The sequence below is a fragment of the Pelodiscus sinensis genome, chromosome 9 (genome assembly GCF_049634645.1).
Source record: "Pelodiscus sinensis isolate JC-2024 chromosome 9, ASM4963464v1, whole genome shotgun sequence".
NCBI classification, from domain to species: domain Eukaryota; kingdom Metazoa; phylum Chordata; order Testudines; family Trionychidae; genus Pelodiscus; species Pelodiscus sinensis.
This window is the reverse complement of record NC_134719.1, coordinates 24,051,772-24,073,587: the sequence shown is the minus strand read 5'-3', so window position 1 is coordinate 24,073,587 and position 21,816 is coordinate 24,051,772. Positions and strand designations below refer to the sequence as shown.

General features: G+C 43.1%; 1 protein-coding gene and 1 long non-coding RNA gene across 2 annotated transcripts in view; one reads left to right on the top strand and one right to left on the bottom strand.

Moving 5' to 3' along the window:
* The window catches only part of LOC112546976 (uncharacterized), a 70,827-nt gene extending 51,156 nt beyond the window's left edge, over positions 1–19,671 (top strand). The window contains exons 2-4 of the long non-coding RNA XR_003090709.2: positions 17,993–18,139; positions 18,517–18,692; positions 19,306–19,671. This is a non-coding gene — a long non-coding RNA (uncharacterized LOC112546976). The remainder of the gene's footprint in view (positions 1–17,992; positions 18,140–18,516; positions 18,693–19,305) is intronic.
* Positions 19,672–19,687: 16 nt separating this feature from the next.
* Positions 19,688–21,816, bottom strand: part of MSH4 (mutS homolog 4) — a 118,741-nt gene continuing 116,612 nt past the window's right edge. Inside the window, exon 20 of the mRNA XM_075936277.1 lies at positions 19,688–21,801. Within this exon, the coding sequence (XP_075792392.1) occupies positions 21,610–21,801 (192 nt within the window). The 3' untranslated portion in view covers positions 19,688–21,609. The remainder of the gene's footprint in view (positions 21,802–21,816) is intronic.

Here is a 21,816-nt window from a genome sequence, read left to right as displayed (position 1 = left end):
TTCATCATGATCCATAAAGCTACCCTCAAATACATGTATACAACTTCCACTGAAATCTGTGAGATTCTCGTGTATCATTTAGCCAGAATAAAGCACTGTATTTGTTCAAAATTGCTGAGCAGCTGGCTGGTGTACTTTTTGGTGAAATTACATTGCCTTAGTTAAAATAGTGATTTTTGAGCAACTCCATTTGGGTTCAGGCAAAATAAAAGATAGCACAGAATATACAGTAATACACTGCTGTCAGCAGTAGTTAGTGAAAACATGATCATCTTATCTCAGATCTGGCAGCTAGAACTGCAACTAGAAATCCAAGAGAAGATCAGCCAACCTCAGAAGAGTGTATATGATGAAGACTAATTTTATTTCAACAAGCAAGAGGAAGGGATTTAATTGAGGAGCATAAATTCTGAAATAAATGAGAAAATCAGACACTCTCTTTGTGTGTTTTTAAATTGCATTGTCACCAAATACAAGACAGGAGGGAATAGCTGGTGAAACTGAAGGTCGGTATATTTTCATCAGACCAGTGGAAATTCTCCTCACAGGAAATAGGAATTTGGGGGATTCACTACAGGTAGAAGACAAATCATTTGGATAGATTTTTAAGAGTGAGAATTTTATGACTATTAATAAAGGTTGTAGCTGTGCAAGTTGGGACAATGTTACAAAGATAAGCTAACATCCTGCTTCAGGGCACCAGGTGGCTGCCTGAAGGTATCAGGAAGAAATCCATTCTTCTTCTCAAAACAATCTCCCTTCTTCCCTCAATGTATTAGCCAAGTGCATTACCAGGTTCCTCATCTTCTGAATAACCTGATTGTCAGGAGTTTTGCATTGCCAGGGGAAACATATCAAACTTGCCAGTCTGATGAGGTAGTTCATTTCTATACAAAGCTCTTCAAAAACTAAATAGTAATTCCAGATGCCCTTAAATTGTTTGGTCAGAAGAATGTGCATTGCATAAAACATTTATTATGTCCTCCAGGCGTTTCCACTTTATTTGTTTTATTTTACACTGGTATCTGTAGAACTCCAGATGCATGTCCCACTCCCTGGAAGGGTAAGAAGGAGCCCTGTGACAGAGGAGTTGTAAGAAGCAACTGAGGGCCTCATTAATAAAAAATGCAAAACCAAAAGAGAGCTGTTAATATCGTATCCAGAAGCATTCTGGTGCATTGGTAGCTAATTGATTGTTAATGTTTAATAGATATAGCATGAAGTCAAATACTGTATCCATGTGGAAACACCATTTCGGTCCCTCATCTGGGCTGTAGGATTAATCATACCAAAGTGGAAATCTGACATATCTCATATTTGGTAAACAGCAGAAGAAGCTTCTACCATGATATCACAGCTCATGCAGTTGAAATGAAATAGTTATTGGTACAGTTATCCCATCACAGTGGTCACCAGTTGCTTCGTATTTAAGATCAAAATACCCAGGGTATCTTTGTCTTTAAGGAGATCACTTTGGGTATGTCTAGACTACAGGGTTTTGTCGACAGAAGTTTTGTCAACAGATACAGTCGACAAAGCTTCTGTCGACAAAGAGCGTCTAGACTGCAGCCAGTTCTGTCGACAAAGCAAGCTGCTTTGTCGACATAACAGTGTGGACGCAAAGGACAGTGTAAATGCAATAATGCCTTCTATCGACAGAACTCTGTCAACAAACGGCGTTATTCCTCGTAGAATGAGGTTTACATACGTCAACAAAACTGCTGAGTTCTGTCGACGTTATGTCGACATAACTCAAAGGCAGTGTGGACGCAGGTATAGTTTTGTCAACAAAAGTCCACTTTTGTCGACAAAACCCTGTAGTCTAGACACACCCTTCCTGAGTCCCTATTCCAATTCAGAGCACTATAAAAGCTTTGGAGATAACATATTTCAGTGCTTTCAAAAAGTGAACAACTAGCGGCCTTTTCTTTAAATAGTTCAGTAATGCTCTTCACACCAGTTCTTGGCAAGTAGTTGTTTCTTAAACCCTGTGTGGCCTGTCTCCTGCCAGCAGATGGAGCAGGGTTGATGCCTTCTTCCTGCAAAAACAGCAAATTACATCCCACTGCCTCTACTCCTGCTGTCCTACTTCTGTCTGACCTCCTCACTACAGCAATCTGGGTCCTCCTGAGTATGAGGAGAATATACATAAAGGGTGTGATGGCATGCAGTCACAGAAGTCTGCTTCCCAGTGTGCTGACAAAACCACTGACACTCACCTCCCTGCTCCCTGCCTTCCCTAGAGCCATGTTGCTCCCTGTGGCCCTCAGGTGGGGATGAGGGGTGCACACACAGTTCCCAGACAATGGGAGCTGCAGTCAGGGCAAGGACAGTATGTGGAGAACCCCTCTCCTCCCTCACCTGGGGACCACAGGGAGGGATTGCTGGCCTCTTCTGGGTGCAGAATGGGGCCAGGGTAGCCATGGAACCTGGCTTAGCAGTGCTGCACCATGTTTAGCAGCCAATCTCCTGGTGTGGTCTCAGGAGCCTCCTGAAAATCAAGCTGAATGTGGGGGACTCCCAGCAAAACTAAGAGTGTTGACTACCCTAGCCAGGAACCATGGCCAATGCCAGCTACAGGTGTGACACCTGCAGGCAAAGGCAGCACGCAGCTCCCCCTGGCCCTTATGCTTAAAGGTCATAGGGACATGCCAGTTGCTTCTGGGATTCACCTAGGGTATATGCCACCTTGCCACATCCCTGAAACCTCTCTCTCACTCCAACCCCCTGCCCTGAGCCCGCACCTCCTGTCAGAGTCATTGCCACCTGCACTCCAATCCCTTGTCCCACCCCCATAATAGTATGTGAGGGTGGTGGAGAATGAGAGAGGTAGGAGGGATCTTGCGCTACATCTACACTGGCATGATTTTCCGGAAATGCTTTTAACTGAAATGTTTTCTGTTAAAAGCATTTTCGGAAAAGTGCGTCTAGATTGGCAGGATGCTTTTCCGCAAAAGCACTTGTTGCGGAAAACCGTCCATGGCCAATCTAGATGCGCTTTTCCACAAAAGAGCCCCGATCGCCATTTTCGCGATCAGGGCTTTTTTGCGGAAAACAAATCTCTGCTGTCTACACTGGCCCTTTTGCGCTAAAGTTTTTCAGAAAAAGACTTTTGCCCGAACGGGAGCAGCATAGTATTTCCGCAAAAGCACTGACAATCTTACATGAGATCGTCAGTGCTTTTGTGGAAATTCAAGCGGCCAGTGTAGACAGCTGGCAAGTTTTTCTGGAAAAGCAGATGATTTTGCAGAAAAACTTGCGAGTCTAGACACAGCCTTGGAGAAGGAATGGGTTAGACAGGGCATTGTGGAAAGGATAGGGCAAGTGTGTTCAGTTTTGTGTGATTGGAAAATTGGCAACCCTAGGATGTGGTTATGATGTCTGAGAGACAGGAAAGAATAAAAAAGGCTTGGAAAAGTTGATTGTATGGGAAAAAGTCAGATCTAGAAGGAAGGAAAGATGAGTGTTGGAGGAGATTGCAAACTACCAGCAGGGCAGACAAATGTTGGTTTATGCAAAGGTAGGGTCTTATTCCTTTATAAACAATGATCCATAGACAATCTGAATTATACATCACTATCTTCACAAAGTTCCCAGCTTCGGAGTGGTATGTGCTGCTTTGGTTTTTTGCTGTTTTTATAAGGCTGATTCTGGCATTTAATTTTATATGCACAACATTTTCCAGAGCATATGAGGGGAGATACAGCCTGGACTTGAGAGCACTGAGTATTGCCTTTTTATGTGCATTTCATTTTCTGGGATTATAACAGGGTCTCACATGTCAAAGGCAGGTCAGTATCATTTGCTTGGGTGTTTGGCACACATGCCTGATTTTAAAGTTTTCTAAAATGCAGCGACTTCCTGGCATCTCCCCACAAGGATGTACAGGTTGTACCTCCCTAAACTGGGACTATGGATGTTCCTGGACCACAGAGCCCAGGGACACGGAGGTCTGACAGCAGGGCAGGCATGTAGCAGGGGAGCTGACAACTCAGCTGGGAGCCCCACGTCAGGGGGTGCAGTGGGGAGTTCTGGCCCCAGCGGCCAGGCATAACAGCCAGGAATCCCTGGCCTTGGCAGCAGAGCTGTGGCCTCAGCAGTAGCAAAGGAGCTCCTGCCCCAGCCACAGAGCTCTGGCCCCGGTGTCAGCCAGGCAGCTCTGGCCCCAGGTGCGGAGCCCTGGCCATGACACTCCAGCAGCAGCCAGGGAGCTGTGGCCCTGGCAGCAGCGGAGTAAGCTGTAGCTAGAGAGCTCTGGCTCAGGGAGCCCCGGCAGAGGGTCTGGGGCAGGCGGCAGAGGGTCTGGGGCTGGAGCCAAGCAGCTGCGGGGCAGGGCTGAAGTCTTAGCCCAGCAGCAGAGCAGCATGGCCAATGAGGGGAGGGATCTACCCTGATCTGGCAAATCCCCTCATTGGGGACTGGTTCTTCAGTTATAAAGAGGTTGAGCACACCTAATCTAGATCTTCAGATTGGCCAGGCCCTGCTACAGAAGCACACCTGTAATGCCTGAGATCATGCAAGAACACACAAAAAATTCTGAGAAACAGGACAATAGAATTGTTTCTGTATTAACTTTTAAAAAGAGGCATTAGAAACTACATCTCTTTCAGGGTGGCAGCAGCTTCCTTTTTGATAATGTTTTGATTATACCATACAATAAATCAATCAGCATCTTATAAAAGCATTAAACAAAAGCTGTGTTTGTGATTCCCTTTTGCTGAATGCTTCTGATCATGTACAGTATTGAAGGAAGCTCCCAAGGTACTTCAAGGACAACGATGTTAAAATTTGATTATCATTTCTTTGGACAATATTGTTAAAACACACAACAGGCAGTCAAATTTTCATTGTTGACCTTGATGACCTCTGCAGGCACAAAGTATTAAATGATTCTCTGTCATAAGTAATATTCTATTTGTAATAGGATTCAATGTTGGAATTATTTGTTCACTGGATAATTTTTATCCTTGCAATCATAAAACAACAAAGAAAGGCTTTTAACTGACAGCTATCATTCTGATTAATGAAAATAAAAGGGGACAAAAGTTTATGAAGTCTGCTATTCTGACTTGTTTGGGTCATCTGAAATATTCCATTTTCTTTATAGGTTGTATGTTAAAATATTCAGGGCTTGCTATCCATACAAGTAAAATACATATGCTATATTTCTTGGCCATTTTGTCTTTTTGAGAGGAGACACAATGAGGAACAGCTTATTTCAAATTCTGCTTTCCAATTAAATTAGGGCTGTCAGTCCTGTCTACTGCAGGCATACACTGAAATTCTAGCAATAACTTTGTGCTAACTGATGGTGGCAATCAAGATTTGGTTTACATTTCCACCAACATTTTTCTGTTTCTGGATGGCAAAGTATCTGTGGAAATTATGTATTTTTATTTATTATTTATGTATTATTAAAAATGTAATAGCCCAAGATGTTACGTGAACACAGATTCAGAGCAGCTATCAGAGATAGCTCTCCAGAACAACTAGCATCTAGTTGAGCTCATTCGTTTAAGAATGGTATCATAGGTGCGGATCCCAACCAGTATCTAATCACCTGGTGTCTACCATCAGTGAAGGATGGACGCGTAAATAAAAACTTAACAAAATAAATAAGTTTTATAACAACAGGACTATATTGTCTAAAAAAATGTAGTTAACAAAACAAATACTTCGAATGAACATGGGAGGGCAGTCCCCCCAATGTCCCTTATACTATTACCAGCGTCTACAACGCAACAGCCGATAGTGGGGATGCTGGTGACCTACAAGCCTCTGGCTAATGTAAAGCCTCGGGCGAGGAACACCCAGGAGTCCCTCGATGGATGATCCGATGCTGGTGACTTACAATCCCTTGGCTCTTCCGAGCCACAGGAGAGGAACTACCAGGAGTCCCACGAAGGCAGGTTGAGTGTGACGACGGCTAGTTCACCTTCCGTGAAGTCACATGTCCTCGGGCCTCTTCCCACGCTTCGGAGTGGCTGGACGACGATAGAAGACTCTATGCCTATCCTATATTAAACTATCCTAAAATAAAACCCTATCTAATCATCGACGCGCCCGCTGTACCGACTCGATGACAGCCGATAAGTGGACTGCGACGCAGCCTGCCAGACACACACGATGATGAAAGCTAAACTATTCTAAATACTAAACTAAACTAACTAAACCTAATCCTAAAAGAATCAGGATGAAACTATAGGCCTTCCACCCAGTTTTGTACCTAGAAGTTTAAATTAATGCATTCACTCTTTAGATACCTAGGACTAAGACTAGATGTCTCACACACACACACACCTTAACCTAGAACCCGATGCTACAGCAGCCCGACGCAACAGCAACTGCTGTGTGGCACAGACTTATGTACCCTAAGCTCATGAATATTCATAGGGTTACCAATTTGAAATGATTGGTTCAGGGGAAATGCCATTCCGGCATACTTTGAATTGATTGCTTAGCAAAGTATTATGATCAGTTGGCAGACGCATATCATTAACTTTTAAATTGATACATGTGCTATGTGCCAAACTCTGATGCAGTAATGGAAACTACTCAGGAATCCATTTTGTATACCCATTTTGATTGACAGGTGACTTGACTGACACATATATATATATGCATTTTACGGTCATACACAGATATTTCAATTGACATAGTTCTGCTACAGACATTATGAGATGTAATTTTACAAACTACCAGCAACATTGTAAACTCTTCCAGATTGTTACATTTGCATTTTAAATTGATACAGGGATCACAATTCTGGACACATTTTAATTTTGTTACATTTGTCCTCCTTGATGTACAGCTGAGGTGGAAACTGAAGATGTTCATCAACTTTATACGGAATTAAATGCGAAGATCTTATCCATCATACGTGGACGTGGGCAACACACATAACAAGATAACATCAATGTATACAGAGTTAATACAGCTACATAGATGTATATCAGGCCCAATGGATTGTTTAATACTGATCTCACATTAATTTTAGACAGGTCTCCAAAGATGTCACCAAATAATTTGGTCCACCAGGTAGGTTCAACATGTATTCTTTTACCGATTTGGACGATATTATTAGCTGCATGCTGGACTACTATATGAACTCTTTCACTGATGTTTTTGATGTTCTTTATAATATCCTTTAAATCTGGATGAACCATCATTGCTTTGATTGAGTCAATGTTAGGACCCAATGAAACCGGTGTTATAGTGTCACTTATGGCATAGCGTACGGTAATGTCCTCGTAATCAGCATTGATTAACTTGACATTTATGTCACACACACGTATCTCAAAAACCTTACAGAGACACAGATTAGTAAACTTAGGCATGACTACTGTGTAAAATTTATTCACAGTAAACGCAGGACATAAACTACGTATACGTATGCAGTGTTGATCTATTTGGATCACTACGGAATGGTTATTACCAAGAGGTGTCAGGTGCAATTCATAGTTGCATTCTCCTTCAGCCTCATTTAGACACAAATGGCCTTGGTTCCACAGACTAGTTGTGCTCACATATCCTAGATGATTTTGCACTATGCACGCTTGCAAATTCACTACATCGAAGACACCTTCTTGATTTTGATAGACCCAGGCTCTGTTGGTGATAGGCATCATTACTGAGCCATTAATGAACATGCCTAACGTGACAATTGGATAGACAATGTCTTTTCATGCACTCAAAACGGTTAGTACTACAATATGCAGAACATCACATCTGGGATCGTATTCAGAATGCAAAACATTCCACAAGTCCTGGTTTTCCCTCTCAAAAGGTGTGGATAATTGGCTAATTAGAGCTGCTATCTCTACAGGAAGATTGCCGGCCAGTGCATTGCGATAACTCTAAGAGCATATTTTGCACTTGTACACAGGCGAAGGCTAACACAGTTTCGTTGACCAAAACCTGCATGCCTTTTAACATCCTGAGATAGTCTCTTTCCTGATATTGCTCCCATGTTGGTAACAAGTTTGCTAGATTCACTTGAACCTTATCCAAACCCAGTAATGATTCCTCGAGGGGGTAGACTAGATCTTCAGTTCCTGAAGTCAGCTTTGCTAAATTTTTAGCTAGGCGAGCATTGTTGATAACTGATGCAACGCCCAAGCCAGCGCTAACTCCACCCAAGACTTTTGCCACTATGTCTCGTTTATTTCTACTGTGTTGTTTAGAAGGGTTTATTGATAATAACCATTTTTCCCAGCCTTGTAATAAAGGTTCTACAAAAGGTTCACACTGTTTGTTGATATCAACAGTGGTGGTTGCAAGCGGTATATGCACCCATTTAACTTGGTTTTTTCGTTCAATCAACACTTGTCGTGCCATATTGGTTTTTAAAACATATGGTCCAATCTCATGCCTTTCAGGTTGTTCGTCTACCAAGATTTTTATTGGAAATTTTACTCCAAAAACTCCTATCACGGTCCAAATACCGGACTCGGTAACATTATCTACGAACAATCCCGAGCTTACATATCTAGCTGGTTGCGGTTCTAGTTTGCAACACGGGGCAGCTGTTAGCGTGCTTACACTATGCGGTCTCGGATTTTCAATGCAGCTTAAAGGTATAGATCGCATAACACCAATTGGGGATACAACCGTAACTGGGACAATATCAGAGATGTGATGGTCATGGTAAAACTTAACCACCCACATTACTTGTCCTGGTTGCATTATTGGATGATACAAAACATCCAAATAAACATAGGTTGAACCCATCCACCGGGGAACTAATAATTGACAATTTGTTAGACATCGTCTGGGTTGTGCAGCCAATGAGTCTTGTGCCATAGATGAATTAACACATAAATGTAGATCTGGAAATGACCATATACACTTTTTAGATGCCGATCTATGTATATCCATCTTCAGCCAACCATTTATATTAAACGAATTCTTTCTATTGTCATCTTGGTATATTCGGAAATAGAGTAACATATTCCCCTCTATTTTGTCCCTAATTTGTAGATGTCAGTCATTATTATGCTGAGTGACTAGAATGTTAATTTGTTGGCTTCGGAAGATGGGTAATTTAACCTCCCCATCGTTTGCTTATCTGCAATCGAGGTGTATATGTGGCGGATGTAATCACACCTGTATTGTAAATTGGGTCACGCGCCTCTGCCTGCATCCAGACAACTCTTCTTGGGACTATGTTCCAATATGTTTCCTTGGACAAAGGTCTTATGTCCCATTCATTCAAAGGACGATCGCCCACGCGACAACGCCATAATTCGTCCTGAACAAACGTTATGCCTTTTAAATACGCGCCGATATACAAGCCATCTTTTTGCTTAAATACGTGTCCGCCCAGATCTGCCCATTCTAGTCCATGATCACCCTTATGAGTCTCAAGCGTTCTTACAGGTACAGGACTGGAAACACTATTCCTTATCCCTATACTAATTAGTACGCATATTATATATAGTATGACGTTCATCTTGATGGACTTTCCTATATAAAGACAAAATATAATTAAAATTATTAATGTTCTTCACAATCCTTGATCTTTCTTCCTTCCCTGATGTTATTACTTTGATGTTCTCATACCCCTCCTGACTATCTAACTGTTCTACTAAGTTCATATTTTAGTTTCCTTTCCATTCTTTTAACTGAGAGATGTGAAACCATTTCAAGATCTTTTTCCTCTTGGTGTTAATTTCAAGCTGGTAAACAGTGGGTCCTGCTTTGTTGACTATATAACAGGGTCCCGTCCATCGAGGACTTAACGGGTGGCTCTTTTCACTATAATGTCGGTAAAGAACTTAAATTTCATGAATGGGATGTCAAGAGGCCATAATTAGGGTCTCAGCCCCACTTCTTCTTAGCATATGAATAACATGCTGCAGGTGGCCTGTGACCATTCATCAGTAAATTTGATCCACTAGTTGGATCATGAGTTTCCCCAGCTTGGGCTAGGTACCAACAAGGAATGCAATGTGAAAACTGACCCAAGACACCACTGTTCCTGCACAAAGATAAAAACAGTGTTGTTGTCCAAAGGTTACATGGCATTTTGATGAATTCGTGGAATTTAAGGCCAGGAGGGAGTATTATATCATCTTGACTAATGTCCTCTATATCACAGATCATTACATTTCACCCAGTTACCCCTGTATTAAACCCAATAAGTTATATTTTGCTAAAGCATCTTCCAGAATGGCATCCACTTCTAAAGACCTCAGAAGATTAAGAGTCTACCACTTGGTAGTTTGTTCCAAAGGCTGATAACCCTTGCTGTTAAAAAAATTGCACATGCTCATAATTTGAATTTTTCTGGCCTCAGCATCCAACCACTGATTCCTGCAAAATGTTTAAGTAAATGTTTATTTTTAAGCATAGAGGTAATCTCAGTGAACTTAATGGGACTACTCATTTGCTTAAAATTAAAAGTTCAGTATGTTTTCTGGGTTTTATTGTAATTTCAGATGTATAAAATAGATGTTAATATGGAGTCATTTTTTCATTAGCAATATGAGTTCCAGAACCATTGAGGATCTGGGGTGGACTCTAGGTGTTCAAATTAACAGCTGGGAAAATCCTCTATAATAAGTATATGGTTCTTCTGGTGGTGACAATATATCTACTTAAAACTAATAGCCACATCAAACTTATGAGTGGTGAGGTAAGCAGATGGAAGATGTGATTACTACATATACAGCTCAATGAAATAAACATATATATTTAGAATTTATAAACAAAAAAGCCAATTCATATCTAATCAAGTTTCAACCAGAAGCAATTTTCAACATAGGTCTACCTCTCTGAAAACAAGTCTATATGGTGAAGTGTTCCAGATATTAAGTTTAGTAACATTAAATTTGGAGCATTAAAGTCAACAGTATACTAACTGTAACTGTTGAATTTGGTAAGCTATGTATAATAAATAATTAAAAGCCAAGTTTAAGATGCTTTTATCATTAGTCATGCTTCCAAGCAAATTAATGTATGAATATCTTGTTTTATGGGCAAAATACATATTGGTCAGTATTTTTTAGCTAAGAAAGTCTGTCTAGGACCCTTACAATTTGTAATAGAAGCAAGCATCAAATAATCACAAAGATAATGAGCAGACAGAGATCTTATGCTTCATAAACAGAATCTTTGTTATTTACATCTTTTCTAATGCCAATAATACAATCATTGAGATTTAGCAGTGCTAGACATCTGCATTTCTCACAGGTGCTTAATACAAAATGAAAAACTTTTAATGTCTGTAGGAGAGATCATATTAACACTCAAAGCTGTAAGCCTAACCACATTGTCATTTCTTAAGATTGGTATTTGTTTAATCTATCCAGTGTAATTGTGCTAGAGAGAGTCTGATACATAAACACAATTACATTAATAAATTAAAGATCAATCAGGAAATTGTTCCTTTCCTCCATTCACATGTGGGGTGGCACAAATGCTAGGAACACATTGCTGCTTAATTATTATAAGAATGTTGTATAAAAACTAGACATAAGTTAAATACTACAGAAAGGAGTTAAGCTGAGAAGATTTTAATAGCATTCTAAAATGTGAATTATATTTATAATGTAAAATTGTATTATGCAACTTTACCTGTTAGGAAACACTTTCTTTAGTTTTATCATATTTGAAAAGAGCACTGCTTCATTTTGTGTGAACAGAAATACTAAGTATGAATCAAGCTTATGGGCATAACTAATTTAAATTACTCCTAAAGTTGGTAAGATAATAGCTATAAGCATGTTAAAATACCTTTCCCTCCTTTTTGTGAAAGTCGAGACAATAGTAAATACCTATTCTTTTTCCTGAGCAAAATAATACATTTACAACCATTTGTTGTTGGAGGTCGATCCCCCTGTATCACAATATCTTCATGGTTCCCTTTCTCTCGCTCTACCCCATCTACCCACTCCATGGCCCCACATTTCTCCTCCTCTCCAAATCTCTTCAATATGAGGCCCCATAGCCTCCCTCCCAACCTGATTCCCTGCACCATGATGCCAATGACGCCTTCTCTCTACCACACACACAGAGTGAGAAACCTTAGAGGTCATCCCTTCTTACTACATGATTGGGTATGCAGGAATGCTGCATGGGCAGAGGTCAGGGTGTGAGGCACCATTTTTCTGGGCTCCCAATTGGCCTGAGCCCGAGTATGGGCCTTGCTAGCCCAATAGCTAATCCAGCATTGCTAATAACTGAGGGTATGTCTACACTACCCCGCTAATTCGAACTAGCGGGGTAATGTAGGCATACCGCACTTGCAAATGAAGCACGGGATTTGAATTTCCCAGATTTCATTTGCATAAACCGGGCGCCGCCATTTTTAAATCCCGGCTAGTTCGAACCCCGTGCCGCGCGGCTACACGCGGCACGGAGTAGCTAGTTCGGATTAGGCTTCCTAATCCGAACTAGCTGTACTCCTAGCTGCATTCCACTTGGAGTACAGCTAGTTCGGATTAGGGAGCCTAATCCGAACTAGCTACTCCATGCCGCGTGTAGCCGCGCGGCACGGGGTTCAAACTAGCCGGGATTTAAAAATGGCGGCGCCCGGTTTATGCAAATGAAGCCCGGGAAATTCAAATCCCGGGCTTCATTTGCAAATGCGGTATGCCTACATTACCCCGCTAGTTCGAATTAGCGGGGTAGTGTAGACATACCCAAAGACATTTACCCTATGTCTAAAAGTCCTATATTCTATACTGTATCCCCACATTAATGTTTCCAGATGTATCTTTAATTCTAAATTATAAGTTGGAAGCAGAAATAACAGGTCAAATCATGTTTGGAATTTACACAACACAGAACTACTGCTAGTAGGAAATTGGAAAATGAATATAATCTTGATAAAGTTCACTAGCTTAAGACATAGAGGAGTCATTAAATAAAAGACAATTTACTTGTCATTTAACATCTGGCCAAACCTTTTTTGCTCTTGTGTTTTTGTACTCAAATTGCTGCTGCTAACTAAGTGCATTAATCTGTATGTGTGCAAGACCCCATGTGCCAGACTCTCACCAGCATCAGTGCACTTCTATCAGTGCAAAACTGTGTTACTTGGCTGTGGGAGGATCCTAATGGCATAAAGGAAATTGATGAGTGTGGTAGATACATTACAGCAGCTTTTAGGGTTCAAGGGATTGGGTAGAGCATCCTGAAAACTGGCAATCCTGGACTGTCACAGTGGCTCTTTGGAGACACAGGCAGACGAAACAATTAGAATAGGCTCTTCTTACATGTACCATGGGACAAGCGTAATATAAAGCACTCCCAAAACCAGGAGAAAACACACTCAGAGTTACCTTTGTACCCCTCCTGCAGCAGTGCTCAACATTCCTCATAGCTTCCTCTTCGTGTATTTGATTTCAAAATGGTCTCTCCCTATCCCCCGCCTTTCATAGCAGAAGTCTTCTGTACTACCTAGACCAGCAGTTCCCAACCTTTATGATATTGGGACCAGCAAACTCATTTACAAACTTTTGGTGGATTGGCAACATTTTATTTGCATATTCATTATGCAAATATGCAAATAAAACATTACCAGTCCACCAAAACCCCAGCCCCCAGAGCCAGCCCTAATCTCTAGAGTTCTCTACCCCTCCAGTACCCCCCAACACCAGCCACTGACCTGAGTCCCATGCACCCAACATCCTCAGTGCCAGCTTCCCACCCTCAGAGCCCTCTGTACCAGCCCCTCATCCTAAATGCCTCAGTGCCAGCCCCCCACCCCTTAGAGCCTCCTACCACCAGATCTTTCAGTACCAGCCTCCTGTTTCCAGAACCCCACTGCACCCAACCCCCTCAGAACCTCCTCCAGGCCAGTCCCCAATATCAACCCCATCCCCAGAGCCCCTCAGTGCCAGCCCTGCCTCCGTAGCCCTCCCTCCACTACTAGATCAGCTCCAGAGTCCCCCAGCATTAGCCCAACCCCTGGAACCCCCAGTGCCAGCCTCATCTCCCCCTCATGGCGGCTCTGGGGGCCAGAGCTGGGATTCACCACTCAGCACCTCCCCCCCGCTGCAGCTCTTGAGAGAGACGTGTCCTGCCCTGCCTCTCAGCCAACCAGTGCCAGGCAGGAACAGGGTTTCCTCCAGCTGCGGCAGAGCACTTCCTTGTGTGGTGGGAGGGCTGCACGGCACGGGCTCTTCTCCCCGGCTGTAGAAGAGAACTTCCCTGGTTGGCTAAGAGCCAGGCCAGGACATGCCTCTCCCAACAGCTGCAGCAAGAGTGGTGTATCCCAGCCTTGACCACCAGAGCCACTGCAACCCAACAGCCAGAGGTGTGTGAATCAGCAGTTGGGAACCACTGACCTAGACTACAGCCAGAGAAGGAACAAAAACACCATTTCTCTCCGCTCTATCTAGCTTGAACTGAGCTGCATGGAAACAGTGCAAAGCAGCCAAAAACAGACCCCAGGAAATTATGAGGTTTTAAGCTAAGTATCTATAGATAAACTATGCACAAAGAAAGTGTTTTGGAACTTGGAGGGAGGGAGAAAGAAAAGGCTTACATCATTCTTCTAGAAGTTTGCACATTGAGTTGGGGTGTTATTCTCAGCTCAGGGAGACATACTTATGGTAGCTCTGATCAAGCTAACATGCTAAGAACAGAGTATGGCAATGGGAGGGACTAACCACTGTGGCTGAGTACAAGCCCATCTAAGACATTAGGCACATTCTCAGAGCACCTAGCTCCTCTGGCTGCTTGTGCCACCATGACTACGCTCTACTGCTGGTACAGTAACTCAGTACATTAAGGCTCATCATCTATACATTTTTACCAGCCAGATAAGGTCTGGGAGGTCTGGAAAGTCTTCTCTCGGGAATATTGTCTCCAATGGAAAAACAATGTTTCAGAAACAAATTTAAAACAGGCCATACATGGAAAAATCATGAGCATAAAAGGGATGATCCATTGGGCAAGCTGAGAGAACCAACCTCCACTTTTGAAAGAAAGCTTTTATAGGAGACTTTTTTTTTTTACATCAACACATGTATTTTGGTGACTGAAATCACACTGTACAGCACAATATAGTTTGTAAGTACAAAATCTCTTTTAAACATGTGTGTGACTCACATGCAACTATTCAGTAACACAGATCAGCAAGTTTTGAACTTCCTGAGCTTCAGATTCCTAGCTTAGACCCTTACTATTGAGCTACAGGAGTAACAGCCCTTTTGTAGGTCACTCAGTGGAGGAGGACTTTACATGCATTTTCCCACTAGGTTATGCAATTATTTAATAGCTAGCAGTGTAATACTGGTGATCTGGAATCCTGGAGCCAATCTCTGGTTCTGGAAAAGGAGTGTGGCTTATAGTAGTCAGAGATAAGATTGACAAAAACTGGTTTTAGTCGTTCTGAAAGGCTGTGGAGATTGGATTTGCCATGTCAGAGACCTTAACTGTGTATCTGCTGTGACCTTTGCATAAATTGCTACCTAGTGAAAAAAGGGGGTGCAGAGGCCAATCGTTCTTAACTGCTTTTTTCCTTTACTCTCTTCTCCCTCTGGAACTGAGTAATTTGCCATCAAATTCTGTGTCTTCAGCTTTAAATAAAAATTTCCAATCATGGCTAAAAGGTTATGTACTCTATAGATTAACAATGCCCATGAAACTGATATTCTAGGAATCAGAACATGAAGCAATAATGCAGGGAAATTGCAAGTACCCCTGAGAGACTCTCTTTGGGTTTCAACTCCTGTTTTTGATGCCACATTAGAGACCCTGGCAGCTACGAGGCGCAATTACAGAAAAGTTCTTCTCAGCCCCTGCAGGTATGGAATAGATGGAATGTTTAGAGAAAAGGAAATTACTCACCTTGTGCAGTAACCACTGTTCTTCGAGGTGTCCCCTCCCCCCCTCCATGGGTGCTCCACTGTAGGTGGCAGATCTTCCCCAGAGCCACAGGATCGGAGACTTTTTCATAGCAGTTAGCAGTCGGGCCGCACATGTGCAGCGAACCTCTCACGCTGCTGGTGGTGTGACAGTTGAGCACGGTCCAACTCCCTCTCCTCAGTTCCTTGCCTACCACAGAGAAACTGGACTCCGAATAGAGGGAAGGAAGGGAGGGAGGGTTGTGGAGCTCCCACAGGGAAACACACCTTGAAGAACAGTTCTTACTGCCCAAGGTGAGTAACTTCCTTTTCTTCTTCAGGTGATGTCTCTGGGGGTGCTCCGCTGTAGGTGACTAGAAAGCAGTGCTCGCTGTGGCTGGTGGGACTCAGAGTCACTGCTTCATAACGGCAGAGAGAACTGCCTTAGCCATTGATGTGTGAGCCGCTAGCTGGGGCATGATGGCATAATGTTTTGAGAATGTGTGGTCCGATAACCATGTGGCTGCCCGATAAATGTCTTTGAGAGGCACCCCATTAAGGAATGCCGTAGATGTTGTAGTAGCACGGGTGGAGTGTGCCCTTGGTGCTTTCTTTAGAAGTTTGTTACCAAGGGAGTGGCACTGGAGGATGCAACCCATTATCAGCTTGGAAATACGTTGTGTGGAAATTGGGTTGCCCCTGGAGTAATTCACAACAGAGACAAATAGACGTGGGGACTTGTGAAATGTCTGAGTTTTGTCAATGTAAAAAGCCAAAGCCCTTCTGACATCGAGGGTGTGAAGCATGGTATGTGTGGCGAGGTTTGTGGCTTCAGAAAGAATGCAGGTAAAACCATGGGTTCATTAATCTGAAAGCAGGTGTTGATTTTTGGTATAAAGGCTGGATGTGATCTCAAGTCACTTTATCTTTAACAGAGACTGTGTATGATGGGCCCACTATTAGGGCTCCTAACTCCTTGTGGATATGATCACCACCAGAAAAAGCACCTTCATTGTGAGGAGCAACAGTGAGCATGTGGTCATGGTTTCAAAGGGAGGTCTCATAAGGGTCTCCAGAACTAAATTCAGATTCTATGAGGTGGGTAGAGGTTCTGAAGGCCTTTAAGGAATCTTTTTGTCACGGGATGTGCAAACACTGATGACCCTTCTATGCAGTTGTGAAAAGCAGTAATAGCTGACAAGTGTACTTTTATGGAGGACACTGATAGGCCTTCACTCTTTAAGCTGTATAAGTAGTCGAGTATTGTGTGAATTGGAGATTTGCTGCCACTGACAACACCAAGATGTGAAGCATTTCTGTTTTTGCTGATAAGTCGTTCTAGTGGTTTGCCTCCTGCTATGCAGGAGGACGTTTCTTACATGTTCCAAGCAGGCGATGTCTGCTCCTCGGAACCAGACAGGAACCAGGCATGGAGATGAAGGATGTGTGGATCTGGGTGCAGTAATTTGTCAGCATTCTGAAGGAGGAGATCGTGCTGCCAAGGGAATGGGTAGGGTGGTTCGATGAACATGTTCTGCAGATGTGGGAACCAGGTCTGTCTGGACCAGAATGGGGCCACTAGAATGACCTGGGCTGCAGCTAGACGGATCTTGCGCAGGATTCTGGGGATCAGTGGTATTGGTGGGAAGGCATAATAAATCGGTTCGTCCCATGGGATTAGGAATGTGTCTCCCCTGGATCCCTTCCTCAGTCCTGCCTGGGAGCAAAAGTGAAGACATTTGGCATTCCTCACAGCTGTGAAAAGGTCCACTGTTCGGTAGCTCCACCAGTGAAAGATGGAATTTAGAAAGGTGGAGTTCCCACTTGTGGCAAAATTGCAGCACAGAGTGTCTGCCATGGTGTTCGCCCCTGGTAAGTATGCTGCTTTTAGTGTGACCCCATGTTGGATGCACCAGTTCCAAAAGCAGACCACCTCCGCACAGAGAGATCAGGGACGTGCTCCTCCCTGTCTGTTTATGTAGAACATGGTGGTCGTGTTGTCTGTAAAGATATGAACAGTTCTGTTGGTGATGGATGAAGTAAAATACTTCCATGCATTCCTGACCGCTCTGAGTTCTAGAAGGTTGATATGGAGTAGTAGTCTTTAGGAGATAGTGTTGTTTCTCCTTAACCTCCTGTAATTTTATTTCTTGGGAGGTAACAACCCTCTTAAAAAGATCTTTGAACTGTTTCAGGTCTGCTGTGGTATGTTCATCCTCAGGGTCTATCAACTCCTCAGGAGGGGAAAAAGGATTGTTTTGTGACTGCGCCAGCTGTGTGTCATCCTGATCGTCCAGCAACTGATCCTCCTCCTCCTCCGAGCCCGGCATGGATCTCATAGTGTGAGATGGTGAAGCTAGTTGTAGCTTTTTCTCTGAAGATGGGGCAGCAGAATGGCAGTTAGGTGGTGCCCAATAATCCCAGGGTGCCCAATGCGCTTGGTAATGACGAGGTGCATAGTACCAGCTTGGATGCCACTGAGGATGATATGGGTGGGCTGCGTAGTGATGCCTTTGCTGAGATGGGGTGGGAGAAGAATGCTGGGAGGAGAATGCGCTCCTCTGGTCGTTATTGATCTCCCTTGAGTGCCCATGTCCTTATTGTGGTGGTGAGTAGAATGGGTACTGTGCCAGACACTGCTCCCTTGATGGGAGTGGGAAGGGATGGCTTTGCTCACTTGTACACTCCCTGAGTCCCCTGAAGTTTGTTTTTCCTTTAGAGCTTGTCTTGTTTGTCTATGAGCTGAGAGTCTGTCGTGGGGGAGACACTGGAGAAGCCACTGCACCGACACCAGGGATTTGCGGGGCCACTTTGTGGACGGTTCTGCTTCCCTAGCTGGGTCGCACATATAGGTGGCTTGCTTCGGCGCTGGAGTTTGTCTATGCGCTTTCCCTGGTGAGGAGACTGAGCACGTGGCTCCTATATTCATGGTTGGTGCTGGGACGGGTGATTCCAAGGCAGACCTCAGCCCTGTGGAGCTGGAGGTGATTGCCACATCTTCCCTGGTTATTCTGAGGGATGGATCAGGCATCAAGGACCTGACAGGAGTGACCCTGGTCCTCTGATGTCCTTGAGGCATTGAAGAGGCTGATCTGCGCTTGAGGGTTCTGTCACTTGATCCTGCAAACTTTCTGACATAGGTTGTAACACCTTCTCGAGAAGGGAAATGTGGAGCCTAAGCCCCCGGTCCTTTCTTGCTCTGGGAGACAAGTTCTTGTAGTGCATGCATTTTTGTGGGGTGTATGACTCCCCCAAACATATGATACAGCAGCTGTGACCATCCAGAATGGGATGGGTTCGCTGCAGCTGCAGCATTTCTTAAACCTTTGCAAGCCAGGCATATTAAAGCCGTTGGCAGTTAGGGTTGGGAGGGGGCTCCTAATTCAACTGTTGGTGCGCCCATAGGTAGAGGCTGCTGTTTTGATCGTTGTTTTCTCTCTCCCCACCCCCTCTCACCCCCCCCCCCCCCCAGCTTTCTTGTTTCTTATTTCTTCCTTCTTTTTTTCAGGAGCATAACCAGCTGGGGCAGAGAGAAGCCGCTGCAGCTGAGAGAACAGTGTGCTCCCTGGTTTGTTTTGTCCCTTTGAAGTGGAAATAAAGTAACAAGTGTGACGGCGCGTTGGGGGTCCCCCGTCTCCTGCACCCCAAAATGGCACAAACAGACTGCACCAGCTGGTGGAATAGAGGAAGTTTATTGCCTCTCCAGGATACAGCACAGCACAGATGTAATCTGGTCACAGAGCTGGGCTAGGATGCCTCAGGCCCCCTTGAGATGGGGGAGACTGGGCCCCTAAACTCCAGCCCCTTTCCCTAGGCTGTCTCCTCCATGCTCCCAGACAGCAACTACTAACTCTCTTCCAGCCCTGCCCCCCAGCCAGGGCAGCATTCCACCTTCCTTTGTTCCTCTCCATGGGGGTGTCTGGCCATACTGGTTTGCATAGTGACTCATCCTGTTTTGCTGGGTCGTGGTACCCACGGCAACCAGTGGGGGTTACCCCAGAGCCAGCAGCATAGAAACCAGCCAGGTACCCCCACTACGTCACAACAAGGTGATCTGTAATTGAATGAGGTCAAAAGGTTGTGAAGAAAGAAAAATATTTCTGTGAAGAGAGAAGTGCCTGAGATGGCAGGAGAGCTCTGTCCATCCATGACTGAGCGTGGTAGAAGAGGAACTGAGGGGAGGTAGTTGGACTGTGCTCAACTGTCAAACAGCCAGCAGCATGAGAGGCTCGCTGCGCATGCGTGACCCGACTGCTAACTGCTATGAAAAAGTATCCGATCCTGTGGCTCCAGGGAAGACCCGTCACTTACAGTGGAGCACCCACGGGGACATCACCTGCAGAAGAATTTAATTGCTAAGTTCTAGCAATTCTCTATTATGCATGTGTGAACTATGTTTTTCTGAGATCTACAATTAGGCCAGATTTAGGCATATTTTTATGGATACAGAAAAAGGCACATTCTTTACATGCAGGCAACACTTCCCACTTCAACAAATTTCATGTCCCTACTCTCAACTAAAGGTGCTGAAGCTTTGCAATAAAAAAGTTATAAGAATATTTTTAATAAGAGTAACATAACCTATATGTTGCCAATCTTGTTCTGGGAAACAGATGAAGTATTAACTTGAGACAGACACCCAGTATGAAAAATTTCAGCCTTAAGTTTGGCAAAGTTATAAGCAATTGTAAAAAGGGTCTTAGAATAGAAAATGTTAGGCAACCTTGCCTTTAAGCAACCCTACAGTCTCCAACTATAGTAAGAGATTAAAAACTGGTACAATAGATAATAGTTCAGTGAGAATAATATTGGGATAAGTGGGAAAGAATTAATTTTATTTTGTTAATTCCTTTCTCCCATTTTTATCTGCATCTTCAGTTTAGATTATAAACTCTTTAAAGCAGAGACCAGTCATGTCTATGTAACATGTCTATAACATCTGGGGTGCTCTGTGAATAATAACAACCTATAAAATGGAGGAAAAACATTGGAGAAAAATGTATTGGCAGTATTTTTAACTGATTTACAAATCCATGTAAAATCACTGGAAGCCATGGGGGAATTGAGGATTACGAAGTCTTTACTGCTAACTGCCTTCAGCCAAAATACTGTGTCTTTCATTTTTCTTTGTAATTGACACAGTTATGGCAGGAGCCACTTTTGAAAAAGAAACATTGGCGGCTGAATTTTAAAGGTTTTTTTGCTTGATATTTTTTAAATATGTGAAAGTAAAATAGTCTCAGGAGAACAGTAAACCGCTATGATTTAGGAAACACTATTTATTAACTGGCATACAAACATTTAATAAAACCTTAAACTATGAACTTAGATTTAAAAAATATACAACTAACTTTTTTGTATTCCCCCCCACACGGTTGCTCAAAGAGAAAATGACACAAAATTAAAGAGAATCCCTCCTACAGCTCTCACTAAGGTGGGGGGAGATACTCATTGGCCCCAACTCAAAGATGTGAATAGACCTTAAATTTGGCCACATTCAGCCAAAATTATTTCCAGAGGTGTGCTAAATGTCCTGCCTCTGGCTAGCAGTGACCGGCCAAAAGAACACCTCCTCACTTGCCAGGGACTTTTTAATATTATTTATAAAAAAATAAGTGCTTCTGTTTAAAATTTGTTTAAAAAATTCTTCAGAATAACTACTTATACTCACATATGGGGAAGGTAGTGCTTTAGTAGTGAGTGTAATTTACGTTGAGTAAATATTTAAAAAAAATTTAAAAGTTACATTTCAGTGTTGAATAAATATTCTGGTCCTCACTAAATAAATTATTCAATCAGTGTAAGCTGTACATTACTGTCCATCTTCTGTTTGTGCTTGTCCAGATACAGGACAATCAGCTTCATATTTTTTTTTCAGACCTTTCAAAAATATTCGCAAACTGTCTGGATCCAATTGAGAGTTCCTTGCAGTCTGAACCAACCTTGTTGCTAGATGGTATACAGCCCTCTGTTTTAATGTTTCAGGACTGCTTCTTTGCTTTTGCTGTTAAAAATAAAC